Source organism: Eriocheir sinensis, chromosome 19, assembly GCF_024679095.1.
Source record: "Eriocheir sinensis breed Jianghai 21 chromosome 19, ASM2467909v1, whole genome shotgun sequence".
NCBI classification, from domain to species: Eukaryota; Metazoa; Arthropoda; class Malacostraca; order Decapoda; family Varunidae; genus Eriocheir; species Eriocheir sinensis.
Window position 1 is genome coordinate 16,245,553 of NC_066527.1, and position 26,958 is coordinate 16,272,510.

The following is a 26,958-nucleotide window of genomic DNA, read 5'->3' on the forward strand; positions in this document are numbered from 1 at the left end:
TCATCAAATTTGTTTCTTAGGCTACGCGCATTGAAACTAAGGACTCTTAGGTTATCTTGAAGCTTGGTAATAGAGGTACTGGAGGGTTCAATGTTACGAGTCTGTTGCGGTGTATGGTGTCTATTTACACGGGCGGGATGGAAGGACGTGGCTGAAAGCCGTTTTTTGTTGTTCGGGCGTTACGTACGGCGTTGTTGAGGAGCCTTCCAAATCTGGCTGCCCCGATGGGGGACAGGTGTATGCCGTCCCTTTGGAAAAGTCTACTCTGGCCGTAGAAATCGTTCCAGGCGTTAAAGAATTCGACGTCAAGCTCTCCGCAGAGAGTCTGCAGGCGGTTGTTGAGGCTGAAGGCCTTACTGTAGAAGTCGCCCTCATCCCATGTCCGTGGAAGAATTCCTGAAATCATAATATTAGGGGATTTAGACTTATACTGCTGGATGAGCCTACGGTACTTGTCCAGCAGTTCCTCAGACCGGGTCGTGGTGACGTCGTTTGTACCTGTGTGGAGAACAAAGAGTGAGTCATTACAGGCCTCAGCGGAGACCTCGTCCAGGGCAGCTGTGATGTCGTCAACACCAGCTCCAGGATAACAGTAGTTACGCCTACGACGGGGGACTCTGCCACAGAATTCAACCACCTGATGGCGAATCATAGAGTCACCGACCAAGAAGGTGCTCTGTTCCTCGTCCTCCTCCTCCAGTATGGCAAATCTGTTGTAGCAATGAGTAGGATAAATGGCTCTAGGGGCGGGTCTGGCTCCTCCTCTCACGGGGTGATGCATTCAGAGTCAGATCTACCGGTTCACTGTGTCGTGCCTTCTTCGGAAGGTGGCTGGGCATCGAGTGCTGGTGTGGAGGAGAGAGAGAGAGAGAGAGAGAGAGAGAGAGAGAGAGAGAGAGAGAGAGAGAGAGAGAGAGAGAGAGAGAGAGAGAGAGAGAGTGAGAGAGAGAGAGAGAGAGAGAGAGAGAGAGAGAGAGAGAGAGAGAGAGAGAGAGAGAGAGAGAGAGAGAGAGAGAGAGAGAGAGAGAGAGAGAGAGAGAGAGAGAGAGAGAGAGAGAGAGAGAGAGAGAGAGAGAGAGAGAGAGAGAGTTACGATAGTTATCATGACAGAACAGTTACGATAGTTATCAAGACAAAACAGTTACGATAGTTATCAAGACAAAACAGTTACGATAGTTATCATGACAGAACAGTTACGATAGTTATCATGACAGAACAGTTACGATAGTTATCATGACAGAACAGTTACGATAGTTATCAAGACAAAACAGTTACGATAGTTATCATGACAGAACAGTTACGATAGTTATCATGACAGAACAGTTACGATAGTTATCATGACAGAACAGTTACGATAGTTATCATGACAAAACAGTTACGATAGTTATCATGACAGAACAGTTACGATAGTTATCATGACAGAACAGTTACGATAGTTATCATGACAGAACAGTTACGATAGTTATCAAGACAAAACAGTTACGATAGTTATCATGACAGAACAGTTACGATAGTTATCAAGACAGAACAGTTACGATAGTTATCAAGACAAAACAGTTACGATAGTTATCAAGACAAAACAGTTACGATAGTTATCATGACAGAACAGTTACGATAGTTATCATGACAGAACAGTTACGATAGTTATCATGACAGAACAGTTACGATAGTTATCATGACAAAACAGTTACGATAGTTATCAAGACAGAACAGTTACGATAGTTATCATGACAGAACAGTTACGATAGTTATCATGACAGAACAGTTACGATAGTTATCATGACAGAACAGTTACGATAGTTATCATGACAGAACAGTTACGATAGTTATCATGACAGAACAGTTACGATAGTTATCAAGACAAAACAGTTACGATAGTTATCATGACAGAACAGTTACGATAGTTATCAAGACAGAACAGTTACGATAGTTATCAAGACAGAACAGTTACGATAGTTATCATGACAGAACAGTTACGATAGTTATCATGACAGAACAGTTACGATAGTTATCAAGACAGAACAGTTACGATAGTTATCATGACAGAACAGTTACGATAGTTATCATGACAGAACAGTTACGATAGTTATCAAGACAAAACAGTTACGATAGTTATCATGACAGAACAGTTACAATAGTTATCAAGACAGAACAGTTACGATAGTTATCAAGACAAAACAGTTACGATAGTTATCAAGACAAAACAGTTACGATAGTTATCATGACAAAACAGTTACGATAGTTATCATGACAGAACAGTTACGATCGTTATCATGACAGAACAGTTACGATAGTTATCATGACAGAACAGTTACGATAGTTATCAAGACAGAACAGTTACGATAATTATCATGACAGAACAGTTACGATAGTTATCATGACAGAACAGTTACGATAGTTATCATGACAGAACAGTTACGATAGTTATCATGACAGAACAGTTACGATAGTTATCATGACAGAACAGTTACGATAGTTATCATGACAGAACAGTTACGATAGTTATCATGACAGAACAGTTACGATAGTTATCATGACAGAACAGTTACGATAGTTATCAAGACAGAACAGTTACGATAGTTATCATGACAGAACAGTTACGATAGTTATCAAGACAGAACAGTTACGATAGTTATCATGACAGAACAGTTACGATAGTTATCAAGACAGAACAGTTACGATAGTTATCAAGACAGAACAGTTACGATAGTTATCATGACAGAACAGTTACGATAGTTATCATGACAGAACAGTTACGATAGTTATCAAGACAGAACAGTTACGATAGTTATCATGACAGAACAGTTACGATAGTTATCATGACAGAACAGTTACGATAGTTATCAAGACAGAACAGTTACGATAGTTATCATGACAGAACAGTTACGATAGTTATCATGACAGAACAGTTACGATAGTTATCAAGACAGAACAGTTACGATAGTTATCATGACAGAACAGTTACGATAGTTATCATGACAGAACAGTTACGATAGTTATCAAGACAGAACAGTTACGATAGTTATCATGACAGAACAGTTACGATAGTTATCATGACAGAACAGTTACGATAGTTATCAAGATAAAACAGTTACGAAAGTTATCATGACAGAACAGTTACGATAGTTATCATGACAGAACAGTTACGATAGTTATCAAGACAGAACAGTTACGATAGTTATCAAGACAGAACAGTTACGATAGTTATCAAGACAGAACAGTTACGAGAGGCAGCAAGACAACAGTTACAAGAGGCATCAAGACAAAACAGTTATAGGTGGAAGCGACGTGAACTGAACTCACTCACTCAGCTTCAGACACAGCGGCGATGGTCTCCGAGCTCGGCACATACTTATCAATGTTCCTCATTTCTGTTTGTCAAGAGTTGTGTGGCGGACAACCAGTCGCCTTGGCTGTCAAAATAAAGGATGCGGACTGTGGTGACGCTTTTCGTTGTGGGGACCAATACGTTTTGGTCAAATACTAAATACGTTTGTGGCAGGAAATTCTAACTCTGGAAAACCAACTACAACTACTATTACGCCATGTTGTAATCACTAGAGTATTGGTAGCAGTAGTAATTGTAGTAGTAATTGTAGTTTTTGTCGTTGTTGTTTGAGGAGCGAGGTTAGTTCAGTCGCTGCACCGCGGACGTGATATCCCGACGACCTTGGTTCGAGCTCCACCACAAGGCGTATCCTACCATCACCGAGTGGCTGGAGGCTACCCACACGCTGCCTCCAGATCTTCTATCAACCCTAAAACAGCGACGTCGGTCAAGCGGAGCACCGGGGGGCAGCACGGGCCAAGCAAGTCAAGTATCACGGCAGACACTATAAAAAATATTCGCCAGCGTCACTATCGGTCCGTCCACAAGCCCCCGAGAAGAGCCTATCGGCGCTACAGACAACACATAAGAAAAAAAAACTACACCGTCCAATTACGAGATGCACGAAGGAGAGAACAGTTGTAAATGAAAGCAAGATGACCTGAACTGCCTCACTCACCTCTTAGGCCGCCACCGGCAGCCCACGGAGGACGGGACAGCGGCGACGGAATTTGATCTCGGCGTCAAACTTGGTCTTTTTTCCTTGCTAAGAGGTGGTGGGTAACGGGAGCTCAGCACAAAGTAAGTCTTTAATCCTTGGCAAGAGGTGTCCAAGACAGCCAAGCGACCATATAGGACCATCGAGAAGGTACTAGACATTGTATTTTCTTTTAGGATTTACCCCATTAAAAAGGGGGAACGGGCCTTTGTCTTTGCGACGGCCCGTCGCAGAGGAGAGGTGGTGTATATATATAAGTAGTCTCAAAACGTTTCGGTCAAATAATGGCACATGCGTATAGAGAATTACACCAGAACGTATTGCAATTTTACGCAACTCTTACGCCGCGGCAACCATTAAGGAGCACCAGCGATCAGTAATAGCTAAAGTAGTAATAATGGTAGCCGTCTTCCTTGTTATTTCAGGAATGAGGGTAGTTTTTCACATTCCAAGAGAGGGTAGTTCAGCAGTGTAAGCCTCCACCGTCTCTTAATCACACTCTGCTTTAGTTGCTCCTATAAACTCGCTCTTTGAAGGCGCGTTGCAGCAGAAAATGTTGACGTGGAGAGGCTGACTAATATTTTAAAGGAGACGGACCTGCTTCCCTGTTTGGCATAGAATTTAGGGAGCTTGTCCTCTTAAAATCAGTCTTAGGCTATTCGTTGCCGTAGTAATTGTTTGTACTCATAAACCGACCCTGTTATGAAGTATGACCGCAGTGAAAAAAAAGCACAACAACACTACGCCTTCTGGAAATTAAAATATATGTAGTTGTTAAGCGAGTTTGTCATCTTAAAATCTCTTAAGTTACTCGCTGCCTCAGGAATTGTTTGTACTCATAGACCGACCTTGTTGTGAAGTCTGACCACAGTGAAAAAAAAGCACAACAACACTACGCCTTCTGGAAATTAAAATATATGTAGTTGTTAAGCGAGTTTGTCATCTTAAAATCTCTTAAGTTACTCGCTGCCTCAGGAATTGTTTGTACTCATAGACCGACCCTGTTGTGAAGTCTGACCACAGTGAAAAAAAAGCACAACAACACTACGGCTTCTGGAAATTAAAATATATGTGGTTGTTAAGCGAGTTTGTCCTCTTGAAATCGGCCTCGGGGTACATAAATTGACCCTGTTATGAAGTCTGACCGCAGTGAAAGAAAAGCACAACAACAATACGCCTTCTGGAAATGAAAATATGTGGTTGTTAAGCGAGTTTTTCCTTTTAAACTCGGCCTTGGGGTACTCGTTGCCGCAGGAATTGTCTGTACATAACCTTATTGTGAAGTCTGACCGCAGTGAAAGAAAAGCACAACAACAATACGCTTTTTGGAAATGAAAATATGTGTGGTTATTAAGCGAGTTTGTCCTCTTAAAATCAGTCTTAAGAAAATATTTGTACTCATAAGCAGACCCTAGCTGTTATGAAGTCTGACCGCATTGTAAGAGAAAGCACAACTCATAAATTCAGTCTTAGGGAGATGTATTTTGTAGTCAGAAGCAGACCCTGGCTGCAATGATATCTGACCGCACTGAAAGAAAACACAGAGACACGCCAGTCCTCGTCGACAGACCGACTCGGTCGGCTAGATTTCGATCGCCGATATAGTCGGTCTGTCGACATCCTGCTACGGGCCGCCAATAGGCTTAGCCCGTCCTCCCCCGCGCAGGGAGGGAGCTTTTCTGCACTCTTAGGAAAGGGCCCGTTTCCCCTAGTGATACTAGGGGATAAAATTTTACAAAAAATAAATAAATAAATAAATAAAAAATAAACAATCAATCAATCAATCAATAATACGCCTTTTGGCAATGAAAATACGTGGTTTGTCCTCTTAAACTCACTCTGGAACATTCTTTGCCTTATAAAACGTTTTGTACATATAATTAAGCTGAATCATCAGTTATAAATAATGTTGCAGGACTCTGTTTGGCAGGGGACCACACCATTCGTTTGAGGGAAATGTGTTTCTCGGAATAAGGAGGCAAGTAAGTGGTAGCCTGAACCAGTAAAAAGCGGTGTGTGTGTGTGTGTGTGTGTGTGTGTGTGTGTGTGTAAATCGCCTTAGAAATGTGCGTTTATGCTTTTTATTTTGCCAGAAACCGAAGTGCATGCAACAATTATATCATTCGCGGCCACCTTCTCAAACATTCTTACACACCCACACACAATAAGACTTTCGTAGACGTGGTTGTGTCAGTATTCCCATGGGTAGCTTTATGAGCCTAGCGATAGTTTGACAAGCCTTCTTCTGTACCATGAACGTGATAAAACACTCATGGGAATCCGAATACTCTCCTTTGTGACCTTGGGGACGAGTTGACGTGGGAGCCGAAAGCGCGTGAGATAAGGGCCTGCTGTAACCCACTCAGTCACTGCTCCCCAGAGAAGCGTTTAAGAGCTAATCATAATAAAACATTTGTAGTCGCCCGAACCAAACTATTTAATCTTCCACACTCCACAATGGTTAGGTTTTTAATGCAACACTAGATAACACAAGAGGCTTCCCGTTTGGTTTCCTCCACTTTCTCAACATTATTATTATTATTATTATTATTATTATTATTATTATTATTATTATTATTATTATTATTATTATTATTATTAAGACTTTGCATATAGCGCCGGTAGACTTTCTTCAGGGGCCTGGTGGTCGACCCAAGCCCGTCATGGCGCAGGCAATTTTTATAGTGGCGCCATTGGAGTGAGTGAGTGACAGTGGGAGCGGATGGACGTTCTGATTGTGCACTCCTGAAACTGCTGACTCGACAATGGGGGCAGCAGGAGCAGGACTCTGAGAGATAAACCGTATTACTAAACATTTCGTCGCCCAAGTACACATATTTGACAAGGCTTTCGTAGGAGTTGTGGGCATTTCCAGGAGTAGTTTTATGACCCTGGTGGTAGTCTGGCCCTTCTTCTGTACCGCGAACCTAAAGAAACACTCATTAGAACCCGATTGATCCCCTCTTTGACCTTTAGAAATACTGATGTGAGAAGCGAAGGTGTCTTAAAATACCGATGAGAGGCGTGTGTTGCGTCTCTGAAGACTAGTCAGGCGATAAGTGGATTGCATGCTGTTTGTGCCCTAAGTGGTGTCATGTGAGGTGTGCTCATCTGACAGGGATCCAGCAGGATAATATGCCCAAAATAAACTGGGTGTGTTCGCCATGCTTACACAAGGCATCTTTAGCAACCAACATTGTGGCAAAATTCGATTAATTTAAGCAAGATTGTCTAAAGAAATATTAGTTGTACAAGATGAAGTTGAAACTCAGGTACTCAGTTTGAAAGACAAGTTGGGTTTTTTAACTTCTCCTTATAGCGCTTTATTCTCCACTCCTTGACCTCCCTATTCTTCCCTTAGCCTTTCCTGGATCCCCTAGAAACACACAAAGCCCTTCCTTCATCACCTTCAAACCCATTTCTTTTCTTAATATGAAAAGTGTAACGTATGGAAGGGGTGACGAGGCGTTATTTCGTGTGAGTCACCCTTTCTTTTAAATTTTGCCTCACGAATGCTCCGATCAATTCATTCCCGTACCATAACATTGCTGAAAGGCTTGAGTTTGTTATGCTGATCACCTTTATTTTTCATGGCTTCTGCAGAGGTTCAGTGAGAGGGTAAGTATTTTTCGCGGGTTCTGAATAGGTTTAACGCAAGGGTAAGTGTTTTTTGGGGGGGGTTCTGCAAGGGTTCAGTGAGTGGGTAAGTGTTTTTCATTGGTTCTAGTAAGAGTAACTAAGTGTTTTTCATGGGTTCTGGAAGGGTTCAATGAGAGGGTAAGTGTTTTTCATGGGTTCTGGAAGGGTTCAGTGAGAGGGTAAGTGTTTTTCATGGGTTCTGGAAGGGTTCAGTGAGTGGATAAGTGTTTTTCATGGGTTCTGGAAGGGTTCAGTGAGTGGATAAGTGTTTTTCATGGGTTCTGGAAGGGTTCAGTGAGTGGATAAGTGTTTTTCATGGGTTCTGGAAGGGTTCAGTGAGTGGATAAGTGTTTTTCATGGGTTCTGGAAGGGTTCAGTGAGAGGGTAAGTGTTTTTCATGGGTTCTGGAAGGGTTCAGTGAGTGGATAAGTGTTTTTCATGGGTTCTGGAAGGGTTCAATGAGAGGGTAAGTGTTTTTCATGGGTTCTGGAAGGGTTCAGTGAGAGGGTAAGTGTTTTTCATGGGTTCTGGAAGGGTTCAGTGAGTGGATAAGTGTTTTTCATGGGTTCTGGAAGGGTTCAATGAGAGGGTAAGTGTTTTTCATGGGTTCTGGAAGGGTTCAGTGAGAGGGTAAGTGTTTTTCATGGGTTCTGGAAGGGTTCAGTGAGAGGGTAAGTGTTTTTCATGGGTTCTGGAAGGGTTCAATGAGAGGGTAAGTGTTTTTCATGGGTTCTGGAAGGGTTCAGTGAGAGGGTAAGTGTTTTTCATGGGTTCTGGAAGGGTTCAGTGAGTGGATAAGTGTTTTTCATGGGTTCTGGAAGGGTTCAGTGAGAGGGTAAGTGTTTTTCATGGGTTCTGGAAGGGTTCAGTGAGTGAATTAGTGTTTTTCATGGGTTCTGGAAGGGTTCAGTGAGAGGGTAAGTGTTTTTCATGGGTTCTGGAAGGGTTCAGTGAGAGGGTAAGTGTTTTTCATGGGTTCTGGAAGGGTTCAGTGAGTGGATAAGTGTTTTTCATGGGTTCTGGAAGGGTTCAGTGAGAGGGTAAGTGTTTTTCATGGGTTCTGGAAGGGTTCAGTGAGTGGATAAGTGTTTTTCATGGGTTCTGGAAGGGTTCAGTGAGAGGGTAAGTGTTTTTCATGGGTTCAAGAAAAGTTCAGTGAGTGAATAAGTATTTTTCAAGGGTTCTACAAAGGTTGTGAGCGGACAAGCTCGTGGTGATCACCATGACTCACGCGCTTAAAATAACGCCACCTCATCCCTGCCATACGTTTTACTCTTCAAATTAAGAGATTTAATGGGTTTGTAGGTGTGTGTTTCTAGGGGATCCAGGAAGGGTCAAGAGAAGAATAGGGAGATCAAGGAGTGGAGAATAAAGTATTACATAGAGGAGAAAAAAATTAAGAGAAGAAGAAATTAAAAAAAGAAATGTAGTTAGTAAATGATGAAGGAAGGGCTTTGTGTGTGTGTTTCTAGGGGATCCAGGAATGTTTAAGGGAAGAACAGGGAGGTCAAGAAGTGGAGAATAAAGTGTTACATAGAGGAGAAAAAAAAGTTAAAAGAAGAAATTAAAAAAGAAATGCAGGGTTAATAAATGATGAAGGAAGTACTTTGTGTGTTTCTAGTAGATCCATGAAGGGCTAAGAGAAGAATCAGGAGGTCAAGCAGTGAAGAATAAAGTGTTACATAGAGGAGAAAAAAAAGTTAAGAGATGAAGAAATTAAAAAAAAATGTAGTTAGTAAATGATGAAGGAAGGGCTTTGTGTGTGTTTCTAGGGGATCCAGGAATGTTTAAGGGAAGAACAGGGAAGCAAGGAAGTGAAAAAAAAAGTTAGAGAGGTAGAAATTAGTTGTACAATCACACTTTGTATTGCCTGGGGGTTGGGATGGCAGGCTCCTCCCTCCTCCATCAATAAACTATCAATCAGTCGATCGTTAGAAAATAAATGTCGTGTACGTAAGTGATGTTGAAAGCGTTTTGTCTTTGTAAGGAGTAAAGAAAGGTGTGGAGGAAGAAGGGATCTGTAGGTTGGAAGAGAAGAAGTTAAAGAAAAGAAGAAATTAGAAAAGAAATGAAAGCGTTTTGTGTTTGTAAGGAATGGAGAAAGGTGTGTAGGGAGAAAGGGGATGTACAGGTTAGAAGAGAAGAAGAAAATAGATAGGAAACGCGGTGTTAATAAGTAAGGTAAGAGAGGAGAAAAGAGAAGAAAAGAGAAGAAAGAAGAGGAAAAAAGATAAGAGATATTTAAATGAGGGAAAGGAAGATAAAAAAGAAGAAGAAGAAATTAAATAGGAAATGCGGTGTTAATAAATGGTAATGGAAGCGTTTTGTGTTTGTAAGGGATGGAGAAAGGAGTGGAGCAACGTTGCCAGATTGTCGTACTCTGCCTCTTATGTTTGCCGCTTTCCGACTCAAAAACTGCTCTCATCACCCAAACAACTGCCTTCATATATGGTTATCGTTTAAGTGGTTAATTATTGGTGCTTCTTGGTAACAGAGAAACCGGTAAATACGCGGCTCTTGAGTACGATAATCTGGCAACGGTGGTGTGGCGGGGAAAGGGGGGGGGGGTGTCGGTGTGAAGGTGAGATCATGTTTACCGTCATAACACAAAAAATAACGCCGCCTCATCGTGATTCTGAGTGCCGGCATAAGATTATCATCCAAGGTTACGTTAGCGAGCGCGGAGACTGACTTGGTAATTTTCCGCTTTACGCCACCGCTCCGTTCGATAGGTCAGGGAACGATGATTATTAGTGTTTTGTTTTGCTGTGTTTCATCATCCAAGATTACGTTAGCAAGCGCGGAGACTGACTTGCTATTTTTTCCGCTTTACGCTTTACGCTTTACGCTTTACGATAGGTCAGGGAACGATGATTATTAGTGTTTTGTTTTGTTGCGTTTCGGTGCTGTCTATAACGTTCGCCGGTACGTTCTCTTGAGGGACCCCGCGGACTACCGTTGCCAGATTATCGTACTCAGAGCCTCGTATTTACCGGTTCCTGAGCCATAACTATTGCCAAAAAGCACATATGGAAGACAAAAGAGAGAAGAAGAAATTAAATAGAAAATGCGGTGTTAATAAATGGTATAATTTGTAAGGGCTGGAGAAAGGTGTGGAAGGAGAAAGGGGATGTGTAGGTTGGAAATTAAGAAGAAATTAGATAGGAAATGCGGTGTTAATAAATGGTATAATGAAAGCGTTTTGTGTTTGTAAGGGATGGAGAAAGGTGTGGAAGGAGAAAGGGGATGTATAGGTTGGAATAGAAGAAGAAATTTTAACGATAACTATATATGAAGGCAGTTACTGGGGTCGAGGAGGAAGTTTTTGAGTCGAAAATCAGCAAACATAGGAAGCTGAGTACGACAATCTGGCAACGTTACCTCGGACGACCCCAGCCCGTTGTGGAGCAAGCGGATTTTATTTATAGTGTTTGCCGTGATGTATGACAATAATGATTTCCTCTACGTTGATGAATAGGGCCACTTCTCTTAACTCTTTCTATGGGAGCAGAGATTTGCGGACCTTTTTTTTCATTATTTTTTTTCCTTGAGCTATTTACTGTCAAAAAAAAAAAAAGGTTCCTCAGACCAGTGTGACGGAGATGAGCACTGAGGCCACGCGCAGCTTCAGCGTGTGCCCCAAACTTTACCTTCAGCACACTTCAACATAGTCATAAGGTTTCTTCTCGTCACCCGATACAGAGAGATCATCCCGGTGTGTTTCCTCGTCTTTTCAGCGTCTCCAGCAACACCAAACATTACAGGTACAATATCCTCCCCGTGCTGTCATCAGGAACGTTACCTTTTGTCTTAGTGTCTGTTCGGTCTTTGTGTTTGTGTCTGTTCGGTCTTTGTGTTCGCGTCTGTTCGGTCTTTGTGTTTGTGTCTGTTCGGTCTTTGTGTTTGTGTCTGTTCGGTCTTTGTGTTTGTGTCTGTTCGGTCTTTGTGTTCGCGTCTGTTCGGTCTTTGTGTTCGCGTCTGTTCGGTCTTTGTGTTTGTGTCTGTTCGGTCTTTATGTTTGTGTCTGTTCGGTCTTTGTGTTTGTGTCTGTTCGGTCTTTGTGTTTGTGTCTGTTCGGTCTTTGTGTTTGTGTCTGTTCGGTCATTGTGTTTGTGTCTGTTCGGTCTTTGTGTTTGTGTCTGTTCGGTCTTTGTGTTTGTGTCTGTTCGGTCTTTGTGTTTGTGTCTGTTCGGTCTTTATGTTTGTGTCTGTTCGGTCTTTGTGTTTGTGTCTGTTCGGTCTTTGTGTTTGTGTCTGTTCGGTCTTTGTGTTTGTGTCTGTTCGGTCTTTGTGTTTGTGTCTGTTCGGTCTTTGTGTTTGTGTCTGTTCGGTCTTTGCGTTCGCGTCTGTTCGGTCTTTGTGTTTGTGTCTGTTCGGTCTTTGTGTTTGTGTCTGTTCGGTCTTTGTGTTTGTGTCTGTTCGGTCTTTGTGTTTGTGTCTGTTCGGTCTTTGTGTTCGTGTCTGTTCGGTCTTTGTGTTCGTGTCTGTTCGGTCTTTGTGTTCGTGTCTGTTCGGTCTTTGTGTTCGTGTCTGTTCGGTCTTTGTGTTTGTGTCTGTTCGGTCTTTGTGTTCGTGTCTGTTCGGTCTTTGTGTTTGTGTCTGTTCGGTCTTTGTGTTCGTGTCTGTTCGGTCTTTGTGTTCGTGTCTGTTCGGTCTTTGTGTTCGTCCAGTGTCTGCGCCTTGGAGGGCTGGATATAAGGAGCTCCGTTGTCTCAAGCATGTGGTCTTTTGGTGATGATTTTCTCGTTTTGTCTCCTCTCAGCGCTGTCAACTGCTCCCCGTCTTTCGTCCTTCGGTATTGATTTCCTCTCCTTGCTGTCAATTGCCTCCTGTGGTTTTGTCTATCGTTGTGACTTTCATCTCTCTGTCTGTCAGTCGCCTCCTGTCCTTTTGTGTCCTCTCTGTGCATGCTGTCAATTCCGTCCTGTCCTTTTCTCTCCTCTGTGCTGTCAACTGCGCTCCGTCGTTTGGTCTTTCGGTATTGACTTCCTCTACTTGCTGTCAATCGCCTTCTGTCTATTTGTCTCTCGGTGTCAGTTTCATCTCCGTGCTTTTTTTTTATACAGCAAAGGAGACGGCTCAAGGGCAACAAAAAGAGTACAAAAAAATAAACGCTACTCGCCGCTCGCTGTCAGCAGGAACATCCTTTTTTTGCTTGTATCAGTTCATCCTTTGTGTTCGTTCATTGTGTGTTCCGTGAAGGGCTGTATCGTTCTTATCAACCTCCACTTACTTCCCTGATTCATCAAGGTCACCCTCACCGACATACAGACCCTTATCTCGTATCTCTATTGCTCTGGCCGTGAACGTGGCTGTGAACTCTTTTACAGTGAAGTCAGGATGTGTTGTATGAAAACTTTCCTCCTTGTAATCTTTTCTGTTCTAAACGTTTTACTTTTCATATTGAGAGAAGAATTACTGCATGTGTTTGTAGGAGAAGAAACTGGAAGAAGGGATAAATAGCTGCGTTTTAGAATCATTGAAAGAAGAAATGTTTTGTTAGTAGGTTAGCAGGAGATGCAGAAAGAGTTTTATGTTTGTACGTATGGATGAAAGGGTTGGGGAAAGAGACAGGCAGTAGTTTAGAGAAAAATAAAGCGTTATAGAGAATTATAAACTGAAAGAAAATTTGTTGTGTTAGTAGATTCAGAAATATATTTGTTTGCATAGCTGGGCGTTATCGCGATAAGTTATCGCGATACTTCATCGCTGATAACAAAATCGGATTATCGACCATCCGCTACTTATTTAAATATATATCGGTATCTTCGTTACTTTTGTAACCAAACTAGCGATAATCGCTACTTTTTTCCTCTCAGAAAAAAACGTTGTCTCCCTACTGCGCATGCGTGGCCCGGTGTTGTATGAAAAGACTTCGGGGTATGAAATATCTTCGGTGATGAGATTTCATACTTAGATCATGAAAATTAAGACATTAGGTTATTTTTTTATGCTACTCAAAAATCAATATATCATAGAGAAAAATCATTTAACTTTGCCCCAAAAATGATTATTCACTGCCTCAAATTTGATATTCCATATTCGTTTGTGACCATGCCATGATAGTGAAGGCACCCGGTGTTGTGTTTGGTGTGTCCCATCGTCAAAAGTGGGCGCTTTGTTTACAACATCTGGTTTCTCGTGATGCATGCTATTACTATTATGTAGATTGTTCAGTCTCACAATGCTTTTTTTCAATTTAGAGAAGAGCTGAATCAAATATACAGTATCTCGCTGTTTCTAGAACGACGTATACTCTGTACATATAAATACAACTCGTACAGAGTGTCGTTCTAAAAACAGCGAGGATGGTGGTAGTGGTACTATATGTCTGATTCAGCCTTCCAGCAACTCTTAATTACGGTTTGAAAGCTTTGTGAGACTGTACAGGTCAACGCTTGCTGGTCTGAGCATGCACCGTTCACGAGAGACCAGTGTTTGTAAACAATTTTTGACGGTGGGGACGCCAAATAACACAACACCGGTTCAGGCATTTCTAGTATTAACGTCCATAGGTACGTGTCAACGTGTGGTTTTAAGGTTTTGTAAGTTTCCTAAAATACAGATAATGAAAATTTGAATTCATCAATGTTGTTCTATCTGAAATATCAATATAGTATCGTTTTCGCCTATCGGACTTATCGCTAGCTAGTATCGGAATTGTGGATTTATATCGGGTATCGGTTATCGGTTATCGCCTATATTTGTGTCTCTAGTTAACGAATATCGGTTATCGCCGTTAAGGTTTTTCATTATCAGTTATCGGTTATCGGGAATAAGGTTTTCTATTATCGTGCCCAGCTATGTTTGTTAGTATAAGGAAGATAGGGTTAGAAGAAACGGAAGATAAAGAAGAGGAAAATAAGGGTTGCAGAGAAGAAATTAAGAGAAGAAAAAAAATAAGAGGAAATGTGTTAATAGGCGATGCAGAAAAGGGTTTTGTGTTTGAAGGTAAGGAAGAAAGGGTGTAGGAAAGAGACGGTAAGTAAAGAAGAGGAAAATAAAGCGTTACAAAGAAGAGAAGAATAAATCAAAAGAATAAATGTTGTGTTTGAAGGTGATTTAGAAAAGGTTTTGTGTTTGAAGGTAAGGAAGAAAGGGTGTAGGAAAGAAACGGGAGATAAAGAAGAGAAAAATAAAGCGTTACAGAGAAGAGAAGAATAAATCAAAAGAATAAATGTTGTGTTTGAAGGTGATTTAGAAAAGGTTTTGTGTTTGAAGGTAAGGAAGAAAGGGTGTAGGAAAGAGACGGGAGGTAAATGAGAGGAAAATAAAGCGTTATAGAGAAGAGAAGAATGAATTAAGAGAAGAAATGTTGTGTTTGAAGGTGATTTAGAAAAGGTTTTGTGTTTGAAGGTAAGGAAGAAAGGGTGTAGAAAAGAGACGGTAAGTAAATAAGAGGAAAATAAAACGTTACAGAGGAGAGAAAAATAAATTAAGGGAATAAATGTGTAATAGGCGATGAAGAAAAGGTTTTAAGTGTTTGTAAATAAGGAAGAAAGGGTGTAGGATAGAAACGTTAAGTAAATAAGAGGAAAATAAAACGTTACAGTGAAGAGAAGAATAAATCAAAAGAATAAATGTTGTGTTTGAAGGAGATTTAGAAAAGGTTTTAATTGTTTGTTGGTGATACAGAAAGAGTTGGGGAAATGAATGGGAAGTATGAAAGGGGAAAATATGCGTCACAGGATCATTTATAGAATCAGTTACGGTTGAATTAAAGGATCAACACCCTTATCAGACGCCATAAAGGGGATCAGTCGAGTTTCAGAGTGTTTTTGTCAAATTCACGGTGCAGAAGAAACATTGTCAAACTATCGCTAGGCTCATAAAACTACCCACCATGAAAATACTAACACAACAACCTCTACGAAAGCCTTGTCAAATGTGGGTGGGTGAGCCTTGTCAAACTATCACTATGCTCATAAATCTACCCACCATGGAAACACTAACACAACAACCTCTACGAAAGCCTTGTCAAATGTGGGTGTGTGAGCCTTGTCAAACTATCACTAGGTTCTTAAAACTACCCATCATGAAAATACTAACACAACAACCTCTACGAAAGCCTTGTCAAATGTGGGTGGGTGAGCCTTGTCAAACTATCGCTAGGCTCATAAAACTGCCCACCGTGGAAATACTAACACAACAACCTCTACGAAAGCCCTGTCAAATGTGGGTGTGTGAGCCTTGTCAAACTATCACTATGCTCATAAATCTACCCACCATGGAAACACTAACACAACAACCTCTACGAAAGCATTAGAGAAACTGCAATAACACAGTGAAAATATCCGAAAGCCTTGTCAAATGTGGGTCTGTAGGCCTCAAAATGTTAGAGAATATTACCCCAGAGTCGTTTTCGTTTGCTTGTTTGTTTGTTTGTGTACACGGTGGGTGAGTGTGAGGGCGTCGTCATGCTTTGCCGTCTCCTCAGGGTCAAGGGTGATGGGGTGAGTGACGCGGTACGACACTTTTTCCTGTCATCCCAGCACTCAGCCAGCGTTACCAGATCCTCGTATACCCAGAACATTGCATCTATCAGTCTCCGGCCCGAAAAAACTATCGTAGCCACACCAGTAACGATATCCAAATAAACTTAGTGTTAAAACCGCAAGGTATCGATGTTTTAGTATATACTTATGAGTCAGAAACCGAAGAATACGATGCGATAAGAATGATAAGCTGGTAACCACATTGATCCCAGCCGTGCGTGGAGATAAAACAGCTGATCATCAGTCACTTCCACACACGTCAGTGGGGTATAACCTTCATTCGCTGTCCTCGCTCTCCCTGGATACCGTGTTAGTAGTGACCAGGAACAGCAATATCAGAAAGGCTAACTACAACGTCCTGCAAGCTAGTACGTATTGGAGACCTTAAGAATATGATAGGCAAGCATTGATTTAAGAATGGGATAGGCTCACAAATTTCAGGTTTAAGAAATATATTATGGGCAAGGGGTTTAAGAACTGGTTTACAAATTGGATAGGCAAAAATTGGTTTACGAATTGGATAGGCAAGAATTGGCTTATGAATTGGATAGGCAAGAATTGGTTTATGAATTGGATAGGCAAGAATTGGTTTTAGAATTGGATAGGCAAGAATTGGTTTATGAATTGGATAGGCAAGAATTGGTTTTAGAATTGGATAGGCAAGAATTGGTTTATGAATTGGATAGGCAAGAATTGGTTTAAGAAATGGATAGCCAAGAATTGGTTTAAGAAATGAATAGGCAAGAATTGGTTTAAGAAATGAATAGGCAAGAATTGGTTTAAGAAATGGATAGGCAAGAATTGGTTTAAGAAATGGATAGGCAAGAATTGGTTTTAGAATTGGATAGGCAAGAATTGGTTTATGAATTGGATAGGCAAGAATTGGTTTATGAATTGGATAGGCAAGAATTGGTTTAAGAAATGAATAGGCAAGAATTGGTTTATGAATTGGATAGGCAAGAATTGGTTTAAGAAATGAATAGGCAAGAATTGGTTTATGAATTGGATAGGCAAGAATTGGTTTATGAATTGGATAGGCAAGAATTGGTTTATGAATTGGATAGGCAAGAATTGGTTTATGAATTGGATAGGCAAGAATTGGTTTATGAATTGGATAGGCAAGAATTTGTTTATGAATTGGATAGGCAAGAATTGGTTTATGAATTGGATAGGCAAGAATTGGTTTATGAATTGGATAGGCAAGAATTGGTTTATGATGTAACGGGCTTGTCGGGGTTACAATTGGTCACGTATGTCAAGGTGACCTCCGCGCACCATCGGAGTGCGAAGTATACAAAACTAAGACGGTAAACACTGACGGACGACATTCCTATAAGGTGGCGTGATCTATCTGTCGTGGGTTTTTTCCATTGACAATTGTATGCCTAATTCGTGGTGATATTAAATAATAATAATACATTGATATCCTACTATAACAATGAATTGGATAGGCAAGAATTGGTTTATGAATTGGATAGGCAAGAATTGGTTTATGAATTGGATAGGCAAGAATTGGTTTATGAATTGGATAGGCAAGAATTGGTTTATGAATTGGATAGGCAAGAATTGGTTTATGAATTGGATAGGCAAGAATTGGTTTATGAATTGGATATGCAAGAATTGGTTTATGAATTGGATAGGCAAGAATTGGTTTATGAATTGGATATGCAAGAATTGGTTTATGAATTGGATAGGCAAGAATTGGTTTATGAATTGGATAGGCAAGAATTTGTTTAAGAATTGGATAGGCAAGAATTGGTTTTTGAATTGGATAGACAAGAATTTGTTTAAGAATTGGATAGGCAAGAATTGGTTTTAGAATTGGATAGGCAAGCATTGGTTTACGAATTGGATAGGCAAAAATTGGTTTATGAATTGGATAGGCAAGAATTGGTTTAAGAAATGGATAGGCAAGGATTGGTTTAAGAATTGGATAGGCAAGAATTTGTTTACGAATTGGATAGGCAAGAATTGGTTTATGAATTGGATATGCAAGAATTGGTTTATGAATTGGATAGGCAAGAATTGGTTTTAGAATTGGATAGGCAAGAATTGGTTTATGAATTGGATATGCAAGAATTGGTTTTAAAATTGGATATATAGGCAAGAAATTGTATAAGAACTGGATCGACAAAAATTAGTTTACGAATTTCCTGTTTAATAATTAGATGGTGTACAAACAGAATGGTTGATGGAAGTAACAAATCAACGAGTAGTGTATTTACAGCAAACAACAAGAGAACTGCTTAACAAATAGAAGAGTGGATGAACGGAAAAATAAAACAGGGGTGTAGGTTTAGCAAATACGACTCCAAGCTTGGAATGGAAGTCGGGTAGACGGAGGGAGGAAACGAAGCAGGTAGAGGACATCATTAGCCACCTGTTCAGCATTCCACAAACACCTGAGACGCAGAGAAACAGGAAATGAAAGTGAGAGCGATGCGGGAAAAGGAAAAAAAAAAAAAAAAGAATATAGAAGATTAGAGAAGTGGAGGGATAGAGGGGAGGGGGGGGGTAATGAACATCTTAAAATAAACAACAAACAAACTAACCCACTAATAACAAACTAACAAAACAAGAAAACAAATTAAGTCAGAAGCAAAATACGACAAAACCAGCATCTTCATCCCTCCTCCAGACACGATGCTGAGGCTGCTCCTGCTGGGGGTGGTGGCGGCGGCGGTGGCGGTGGCGGGGGAGGGCGGTGTGCAGGTGACCCTCAGCGGCGGGGTTTTCAAGGGGGAGACGCTGGAGGCGGGCGGCGAGCGGAAAGTGTTCTCCTTCAGAGGGATTCCGTTCGCCAAGCCTCCCGTCGGCGCCCTCAGGTTCAAGGTAAGGCGAGATCTTTTTCGTCTTCTTTTCTTTCCATGACGGGGTTTTTTTTTTTCTCCTTTTTTTTTGTTGTTTTCAATTTTCTTCTGAAGTTTTTTATTAGTTCTCTTTTTTTGTTTGTTTGCTCGTTTCTTCCATTTTCTCTGTTCTCTTTTTTTTTCAATGTTATCTCATTTTTTTTTCTTTTTAGTACCAGGTTTTGTTTTGTTTTTTGTTTTGTTTGTCTCAGTTTCATCCTCCCGTTTTGCTAGGTGTGTGTGTGTGTGTGTGTGTATGTGTGTGTGTGTGTGTGTTCTTTAGGACCCAATAGAGCCTTCACCCTCATTTTCCTTTGCCTCATTTCTCTCCAAAACTGGCGATGAGACAGAGATGAACACCGGGGCCTCGCGCAGCTACATTGTCCTTTGTTTCTTCAGGACCCGGAGCCTTCACCTTCTTTTTCCTCACCTTTCCTTACCGTTTTTTCCTCTCCACCTCCGTCCAACCGGCGATGAGACAGAGATGAACACCGGGGCCACGCGCAACTACAGTGTCCTATGTTTCTCCAGGACCCGGTGCCTTCAGAGCCGTGGGAGGGCGTCAAGGAGAGCGTCGCGCCGCCCCAGTGTCCTCAGTTCGACTTCGAGGGTCTGATAGGGGGCGGGGAGATGAAGGTGGTGGGCGAGGAGGACTGCCTCTACCTGCACGTCTACACTCCACAGGTGAGCCAGGTGACATAACTATTGCGTAAGTGAAAAAACATCACCACTATTTAACATTTTCAGCGATAACTTTAATTTTCGATCGTTATTTGTAAAGGTACGAGAGTTTTAGGAATGAAAATGCTAAAAATACGATGTTCAAAGTACGATAATTTGGCATCGCTGGGCAGGCGGGAAGGGGACAAAACAGGGAGATGAACTTCACCTTTCACGCTCCTCCTTCCATCTCTTCGCCAGCTATGTGGGGACGAGCCTCTTCCCGTGATGGTCTTCCTCCACGGCGGCGGCTTCTTCATGGGGGACCCTGACTTGGCTGGAGGCTCCCCGCTGCCGCTGCTGACGAAGGACGTGGTGCTGGTGGCGCCGCAGTACCGTTTGGGGACGCTTGGTGAGGTTCTGTGGTTGGTACTTATAGAGACCTCCGCATCTCACATCAACTATTTCCAAAGGCCGAAAACGAGATGAATCGGGTTTTGCATGAGCGGTTTTCATATTCATGGCACAGAGGAAGAGTCAAACTACCACCAGGGTCAATGAAAGTACCTCTGGAAATGCTCAAAACTCCTATGAAAGCCTTGTCAGATGTGCGTGCCCGGGGCGGAGAGAGGTTTAAGAATATGGCCCTGTGTCTCTTGGGGGGCGGGTGTTTCGCTCCCCTTGCGTTCTTTCTTCCGCCATCCAGTTCATTGTCCGTTCCTCTTTCGTTCAGCTGTCCTCTTGTTAAAGCTCCTTGTTCTTCCCGCCTTCATGCAGTTTGTTTTCATTCTGCATCAATTGTCTGTTCTCTCATTACTTCTTCTCTCCGTCCTTTCAATTACCTCAATTCATGTCTCACTCCCTTCCCTCCCTTTTTGTCTCCTATCTTTCATCTTTTACAAATTCCTCCATTCCTTCCTTCCCCAACTCGCCCCTTTCCCTTCCCTTCCTTTTCCTTCCCATCCCTTGCCTACTCGTCCCTCTCTCCCTCCCTCTCTTTCCTTCCCACTTGACCCTCTACCTTTCTTATGCTACCCTCCCTTTCCATCCCTCCCTCTCCTACCCTCCCTCATGCCCTTAACGCCTCCTCCCTTCACAGGCTTCCTCTACACCGGGGACGATGTGATTCCCGGCAACATGGGGCTCAAGGATCAGACACTGGCGCTCCGCTGGGTGCAGGAGAACATCAGGAGCTTCGGCGGCGACCCAGAGCGTGTGACGATCTACGGCGAGAGTGCCGGGGGCGCCTCCGTCCACTTCCAGATGCTGACGCCCAAAGCTGAAGGTTAGTGGAGGGGAGGGGAGGGCACGGGGGTGAGGTAAGGCAAGTGGGGGTGGGGGGGAGTTGTGTGCGTTAAAATATTAGTTTTTTTGTTTTGTTTTTTTTGTTTTTTGTTTTTACAGCACAGAGAGCAACTCAAGGGTAGCAAAAAGATGTAAAAAAAAGCCCCCTAACAATTGCTCTCATATAGTGATAAGTATAGACTGGCCAAAAGAGAGGTCAGTTTCGAATGGAGGTGTCTTGATACATTCTTCTTAAAAGAGATCAAGTCATGGGCAGGAGGAAATACAGACGAAGGAAGACTGTTCCAGAGTTTACCAGTGAAGGGGATGAAAGAATGGAGAAGCTGGTTAACTCTTGCATATGGGGTTTGGACAGTATAGGGATGAGCATGAGTAGAAAGTCGTCTGCAGCGGGGCCGCGGGAGGGGGGAGGCATGCAGTTAGCAAGTTCAGAAGAGCAGTCAGCGTGAAAATATCGATGGAAGATAGAAAGAGAAGCAACATGGCGGCGGAATTTGAGAGGTAGAAGGCTGTATGTAAGAGAAGGAGAGCTGATGAGACGAAGAGCCTTAGACTCCACTCTGTCCAGAAGAGCTGTGTGAGTGGAGTGAGATGCATACTCCATACGAGGGCGGACAAGGCCCCTATATATGGAAAGCATCTGTGCGGGGGAGAAGAACTGGCGGAGACGATACAGAACGCCCAACCTCGAGGAAGCTGATTTAGTAAGAGAGGAGATGTGAAGTTTCCAGTTGAGATTTTGAGCTAAGGATAGACCGAGGATATTTAGTGTTGAAGAAGGTGACAGCTGAATGTTGTCGAAGTATAGGGGATAGGTGTTTGGAAGATTGTGTCGAGTAGCTAGGTGGAGAAATTGGGTTTTTGAGGCATTGAAGGACACAAGGTTCCTTTTACCCCAATCGGAAATTATACCAAGGCCTGAGGTTAAGCGTTCTGCAGCCTCCAGTCTGGAGTCATGTAATTCCTATTGAGAGGGTCCTCTGTTGAAAGAAGTTGAATACTGCAGAGTGGAGTCGTCAGCGCATGAGTGGATAGGACAGTTTGTTATGGATAGAAGATCATTGATGAATAACAGGAAGAGAGTGGGTGATAGGACAGAAAACCTGTAGAACAGCACTGTTGATAGGTTTAGGGGAAGAACAGTGACTGTCTACCGCAGAGATAGAATGGCCGGAAAGGAAATTGGAGATAAAGGAACACAGAGAGGGATAGAATCCGAAAGAGGGCAGTTTAGAAAGTGTTCTTTGTTTTCTTTGTTTGTTTGTTTGTCTTCTTTCTTTTTTCTTTGTTTTTTTATGACTTCCTTCTTTCTCGCTTTCTTACTCGGTTTTTTTGTCTTTCTTTCTCTCTCTGTCTGTCTTTATTTCTTTATTTCCCTCTTTATTTACGTGTGTATGTCTTTTCCTATCTATTTTCTCTTTGTTTTCTTTCATTATTTACTTCTGTTTGTCTGTCTGTCATCTCTACTCATTCCTGCTTCTACTCCTCTCCCTCTCACTCCCGCACCTTCAGGACTCTTCCACCGCGCCATCATGCACTCGGGCACCGCATTGAACCCCTGGGCAGTCCGTCTGGATGACCCCAAGCGCGTGGCAGCAGGTGTGGGCCGCCAGCTGGAGTGCGCAGGTGTGGAGGTGGACGGTCAGCTGGACAGCGTGGCGCTCCTCAACTGTCTCCAGAACGTGCCTGCAAGCGACCTCGTGACGACATCTCAGCAAGGCGAGGTGGGTGTGGGTGGGTGTGGGTGTGAGGGTGGTGAAAATGGGTGTAGGTGTGGGTGGTTTGTTTGTCACCATAAGGGAGGGAGCTAAAAGGAGAGAAATAAAATCAGCATCGAAAAATGGACGCCGCACGCTGCTCTAAGTAGAGAAACAAGAACGAGAGGCCAGAGAGAGGCGTGTGGAGGTGTGGAGGTGACATGTTTCTCTGCGTTCTCCACCCTGCATTCCTAGTGGACACGTGTTTCTAGTAGACTATCCACATGTCCCAATCCCCATTTCCACATTCACTAAACTTCACTCCACTCCCAATCATCATTTCCACATTCCTTAAACACAAACTCCACACCACCCCCAATCCCCATTTCCACATTCCTTAAACTCCACTCCACTCCCAATCCCCATTTCTACATTCCTTAAACTCCACTCCACTCCCAATCTCCATTTCCACATTCCTTAAACTCCACTCCACTCCCAATCCCCATTTCCACATTCCTTAAACTCCACTCCACTCCCAATCCCCATTTCCACATTCCTTAAACACAAACTCCACACCACTCCCAATCCCCATTTCCACATTCCTTAAACTCCACTCCACTCCCAATCCCCATTTCTACATTCCTTAAACTCCACTCCACTCCCAATCCCCATTTCTACATTCCTTAAACTCCACTCCACTCCCAATCTCCATTTCCACATTCCTTAAACTCCAGTCCACTCCCAATCCCCATTCCTTACACAAACTCCACTCCACTCCCAATCCCCATTTCCACATTCCTTAAACTCCACTCCACTCCCAATCCCCATTTCCACATTCCTTAAACTCCACTCCACTCCCAATCCCCATTTCCACATTCCTTAAACACAAACTCCACTCCACTCCCAATCCCCATTTCCACATTCCTTAAACACAAACTCCACTCCACTCCCAATCCCCATTTCCACATTCCTTAAACACAAACTCCACTCCCAATCCCCATTTCCACATTCCTTAAACACAAACTCCACTCCACTCCCAATCCCCATTTCCACATTCCTTAAACACAAACTCCACTCCCAATCCCCATTTCCACATTCCTTAAACACAAACTCCACTCCACTCCCAATCCCCATTTCCACATTCCTTAAACACAAACTCCACACCACTCCCAATCCCCATTTCCACATTCCTTAAACACAAACTCCACTCCCAATCCCCATTTCCACATTCCTTAAACACAAACTCCACTCCACTCCCAATCCCCATTTCCACATTCCTTAAACACAAACTCCACTCCACTCCCAATCCCCATTTCCACATTCCTTAAACACAAACTCCACTCCACTCCCAATCCCCATTTCCACATTCCTTAAACACAAACTCCACTCCACTCCCAATCCCCATTTCCACATTCAAACACAAACTCCACACCCAATCCCCATTTCCACATTCCTTAAACACAAACTCCACTCCACTCCCAATCCCCATTTCCACATTCCTTAAACTCCACTCCACTCCCAATCCCCATTTCCACATTCCTTAAACTCCACTCCACTCCCAATCCCCATTTCCACATTCCTTAAACTCCACTCCACTCCCAATCCCCATTTCCACATTCCTTAAACTCCACTCCACTCCCAATCCCCATTTCCACATTCCTTAAACTCCACTCCACTCCCAATCCCCATTTCCACATTCCTTAAACACAAACTCCACTCCACTCCCAATCCCCATTTCCACATTCCTAAAACACAAACTCCACTCCACTCCCAATCCCCATTTCCACATTCCTTAAACTCCACTCCACTCCCAATCCCCATTTCCACATTCCTAAAACACAAACTCCACTCCACTCCCAATCCCCATTTCCACAAGCCATAAACTCCACTCCACTCCCAATCCCCATTTCCACATTCCTTAAACTCCACTCCACTCCCAATCCCCATTTCCACATTCCTTAAACTCCACTCCACTCCCAATCCCCATTTCCACATTCCTTAAACTCCACTCCACTCCCAATCCCCATTTCCACATTCCTTAAAAACTACTCTCAATCATCATTTCCACATTCCTTAAACACAAACTCCACTCCACTCCCAATCCCCATTTCCACATTCCTTAAACCCACTCCACTCCCAATCCCCATTTCCACATTCCTAAACTCCACTCCCAATCCCCATTTTCCACATTCTTTAAATTCCACTCCACTCCCAATCCCCATTTCCACATTCCTTAAACACAAACTCCACTCCACTCCCAATCCCCATTTCCACATTCCTTAAACTCCACTCCACTCTCAATCCCCATTTCCACATTCCTTAAACACAAACTCCACACCACTTCCAATCCCCATTTCCACATTCCTTAAACTCCACTCGACTCCCAATCCCCATTTCCACATTTCTTAAATACAAACTCCACTCCACTCTCAATCCCCATTTCCACATTCCTTAAACACAAACTCCACTCCACTCCTTTCCACTCCATACCAAACCACTCCACTGCTCTCTGCTACTCCTATCCAGTACTCCACTCCATTTCACTCCACTCCACTCCACTCCATTCCACCTCAAACAGCCGTGAAAGAGCTTATATTAATACATTCCCAAACTCTTAAATCTTATACTCCATCGATATGCGTATTTTCCAAACTACACTCACATTCCTACTCCCGCTTCCACTTACTTGAAACAAACTCCATTCCACTCCACTCTACTCCACTCATCTCCACTCCGTCTTACTCCACTCCTCTCCCCCACAGACTTGGAACAACTTCCCTCTCCACATGGTGCCGCGCGTGGACGGTGACTACCTGCCCGACCACCCCGCCAACCTGGTGCGGGAGGGGCGATACAACAAGGTGGACGTCATCTCGGGGGTGTGCCGGGACGAGGGGGCCTACATCGGGATGGGTAAGTGGGGGGGGGGGGGGAAAGAGGAGGGGTGGAGACGGAAGGGGAGGAGAGAAGAGGAGGTGAGGGGAGTAAGTGATGGGAAGAGGGGAAAAGGATAGGTGGGTGAAGAGAGGAATAAGACTGCTCTCTCTCCCCTCAGGCGCCCTCACAACGCCGGTGGGGGAGCAGCTGTTGTCAGAGTTCGAGAGGTTCGCCGCCTACTCGGTGGGTACGGACCAGGACGAGGAGCCCTACCTCCTGGCGCGAAGGATCTTTTTCCACTACCTGGGCGCCGGGAACCTCACCTTGACGCAGAGCAACATTGACCGCTGGATTGAGGTGAGGGTGTGAGCTGGGAAGGTGTGATGATGGGGGTAGTGGTAGGTTTTTTTTGTTGTTGTTGTTCTCTTTCCCATCCCTTCATTCATATAGCTCTTCCACTTTACACACTAACGGACATATTCTTAAACACTTCGGGACCCAGCCACACATATCTGACAAGGCTGTCGTAGGAGTTTTGGGCATTTCCAGGGGTGGTTTTATGACACTTTTGGTAGTCTGACCCCTCTTCTGCGCCATGAACCTAAAGAAACACTCATTAGAACCCGACTAATATCCATTTTGCCCTTTGGAAATAGGTGGTGTGGGAGGCGGAAGTGTCTGAGAGTTTATAAGACTCGTCACTCTCCACAGATTTCTTCGCTTTTCCTCACGACCTCAACGCGTCCACCCCGAGCTGTATCCTTCTCTCCCTGTTTCTGACCAATCCCTCTCTCCACAGATGTTCGGGGACGTATTCTTCAATATGCCTCACGACCTCGCCTCGCAGTTCCACGCCCGTGACGCTGATTACGGCCACGGAGTCTACATGTACCAGCTGGACCACCGCGGCCAGAACAGCTTCACGGAACAGGCGATAAGAACGAACATGACGATTGACTTCAAGTGTACGTGAACGCCACCTAACCTTTTTTTTTTTTTTTTTTACAACAAAGGAGACAGCTCAAGAGCACAAAAAAAGGAAACAATAATAAAAAAAAAAATCGCTACTCGCTGCTCCTACAAAAAAGAATCCAAAGAGGTTGCCGAAAGAGAGGTCAATTTCGGGAGGAGAGGTGTCCTGATACCCTCCTCTTGAAAGAGTTCAAGTCGTAGGCAGGAGGAAATACAGATGAAGGAAGATTGTTCCAGAGTTTACCAACGTGAGGGATGAAAGAGTGAAGATGCTGGTTAACTCTTGCATAAGGGGTTAGGACAGTATAGGGATGAGCATGAGTAGAAAGTCGTGTGCAGCGGGGCCGCGGGAGGGGGGAGGCATGCAGTTAGCAAGTTCAGAAGAGCAGTCAGCGTGAAAATAGCGATAGAAGATAGA

General features: G+C 43.2%; 3 protein-coding genes across 3 annotated transcripts in view; all 3 read left to right on the top strand.

The window, feature by feature from the left end:
- The window catches only part of LOC127000778 (cholinesterase 1-like), a 56,102-nt gene that overhangs the window by 26,543 nt on the left and 2,601 nt on the right, over nucleotides 1-26,958 (top strand). The gene's annotated exons all lie outside the window — the stretch shown is intronic.
- The window catches only part of LOC127000777 (cholinesterase 1-like), a 13,152-nt gene continuing 2,601 nt past the window's right edge, over nucleotides 16,408-26,958 (top strand). Inside the window, exons 1-9 of the mRNA XM_050864810.1 lie at nucleotides 16,408-16,548; nucleotides 18,819-19,012; nucleotides 19,561-19,713; nucleotides 19,951-20,101; nucleotides 20,789-20,974; nucleotides 22,507-22,718; nucleotides 25,454-25,604; nucleotides 25,747-25,925; nucleotides 26,368-26,533. Coding sequence (XP_050720767.1) covers nucleotides 18,824-19,012; nucleotides 19,561-19,713; nucleotides 19,951-20,101; nucleotides 20,789-20,974; nucleotides 22,507-22,718; nucleotides 25,454-25,604; nucleotides 25,747-25,925; nucleotides 26,368-26,533 — 1,387 coding nt within the window. The 5' untranslated portion in view covers nucleotides 16,408-16,548; nucleotides 18,819-18,823. The remainder of the gene's footprint in view (nucleotides 16,549-18,818; nucleotides 19,013-19,560; nucleotides 19,714-19,950; nucleotides 20,102-20,788; nucleotides 20,975-22,506; nucleotides 22,719-25,453; nucleotides 25,605-25,746; nucleotides 25,926-26,367; nucleotides 26,534-26,958) is intronic.
- LOC127000988 (putative inactive carboxylesterase 4) lies at nucleotides 18,824-26,541 on the top strand. Its single transcript, XM_050865162.1, has 8 exons — nucleotides 18,824-19,012; nucleotides 19,561-19,713; nucleotides 19,951-20,101; nucleotides 20,789-20,974; nucleotides 22,507-22,718; nucleotides 25,454-25,604; nucleotides 25,747-25,925; nucleotides 26,368-26,541. Exons 1-8 carry the CDS (start codon nucleotides 18,824-18,826, stop codon nucleotides 26,539-26,541), a joined length of 1,395 nt encoding a protein of 464 aa, XP_050721119.1.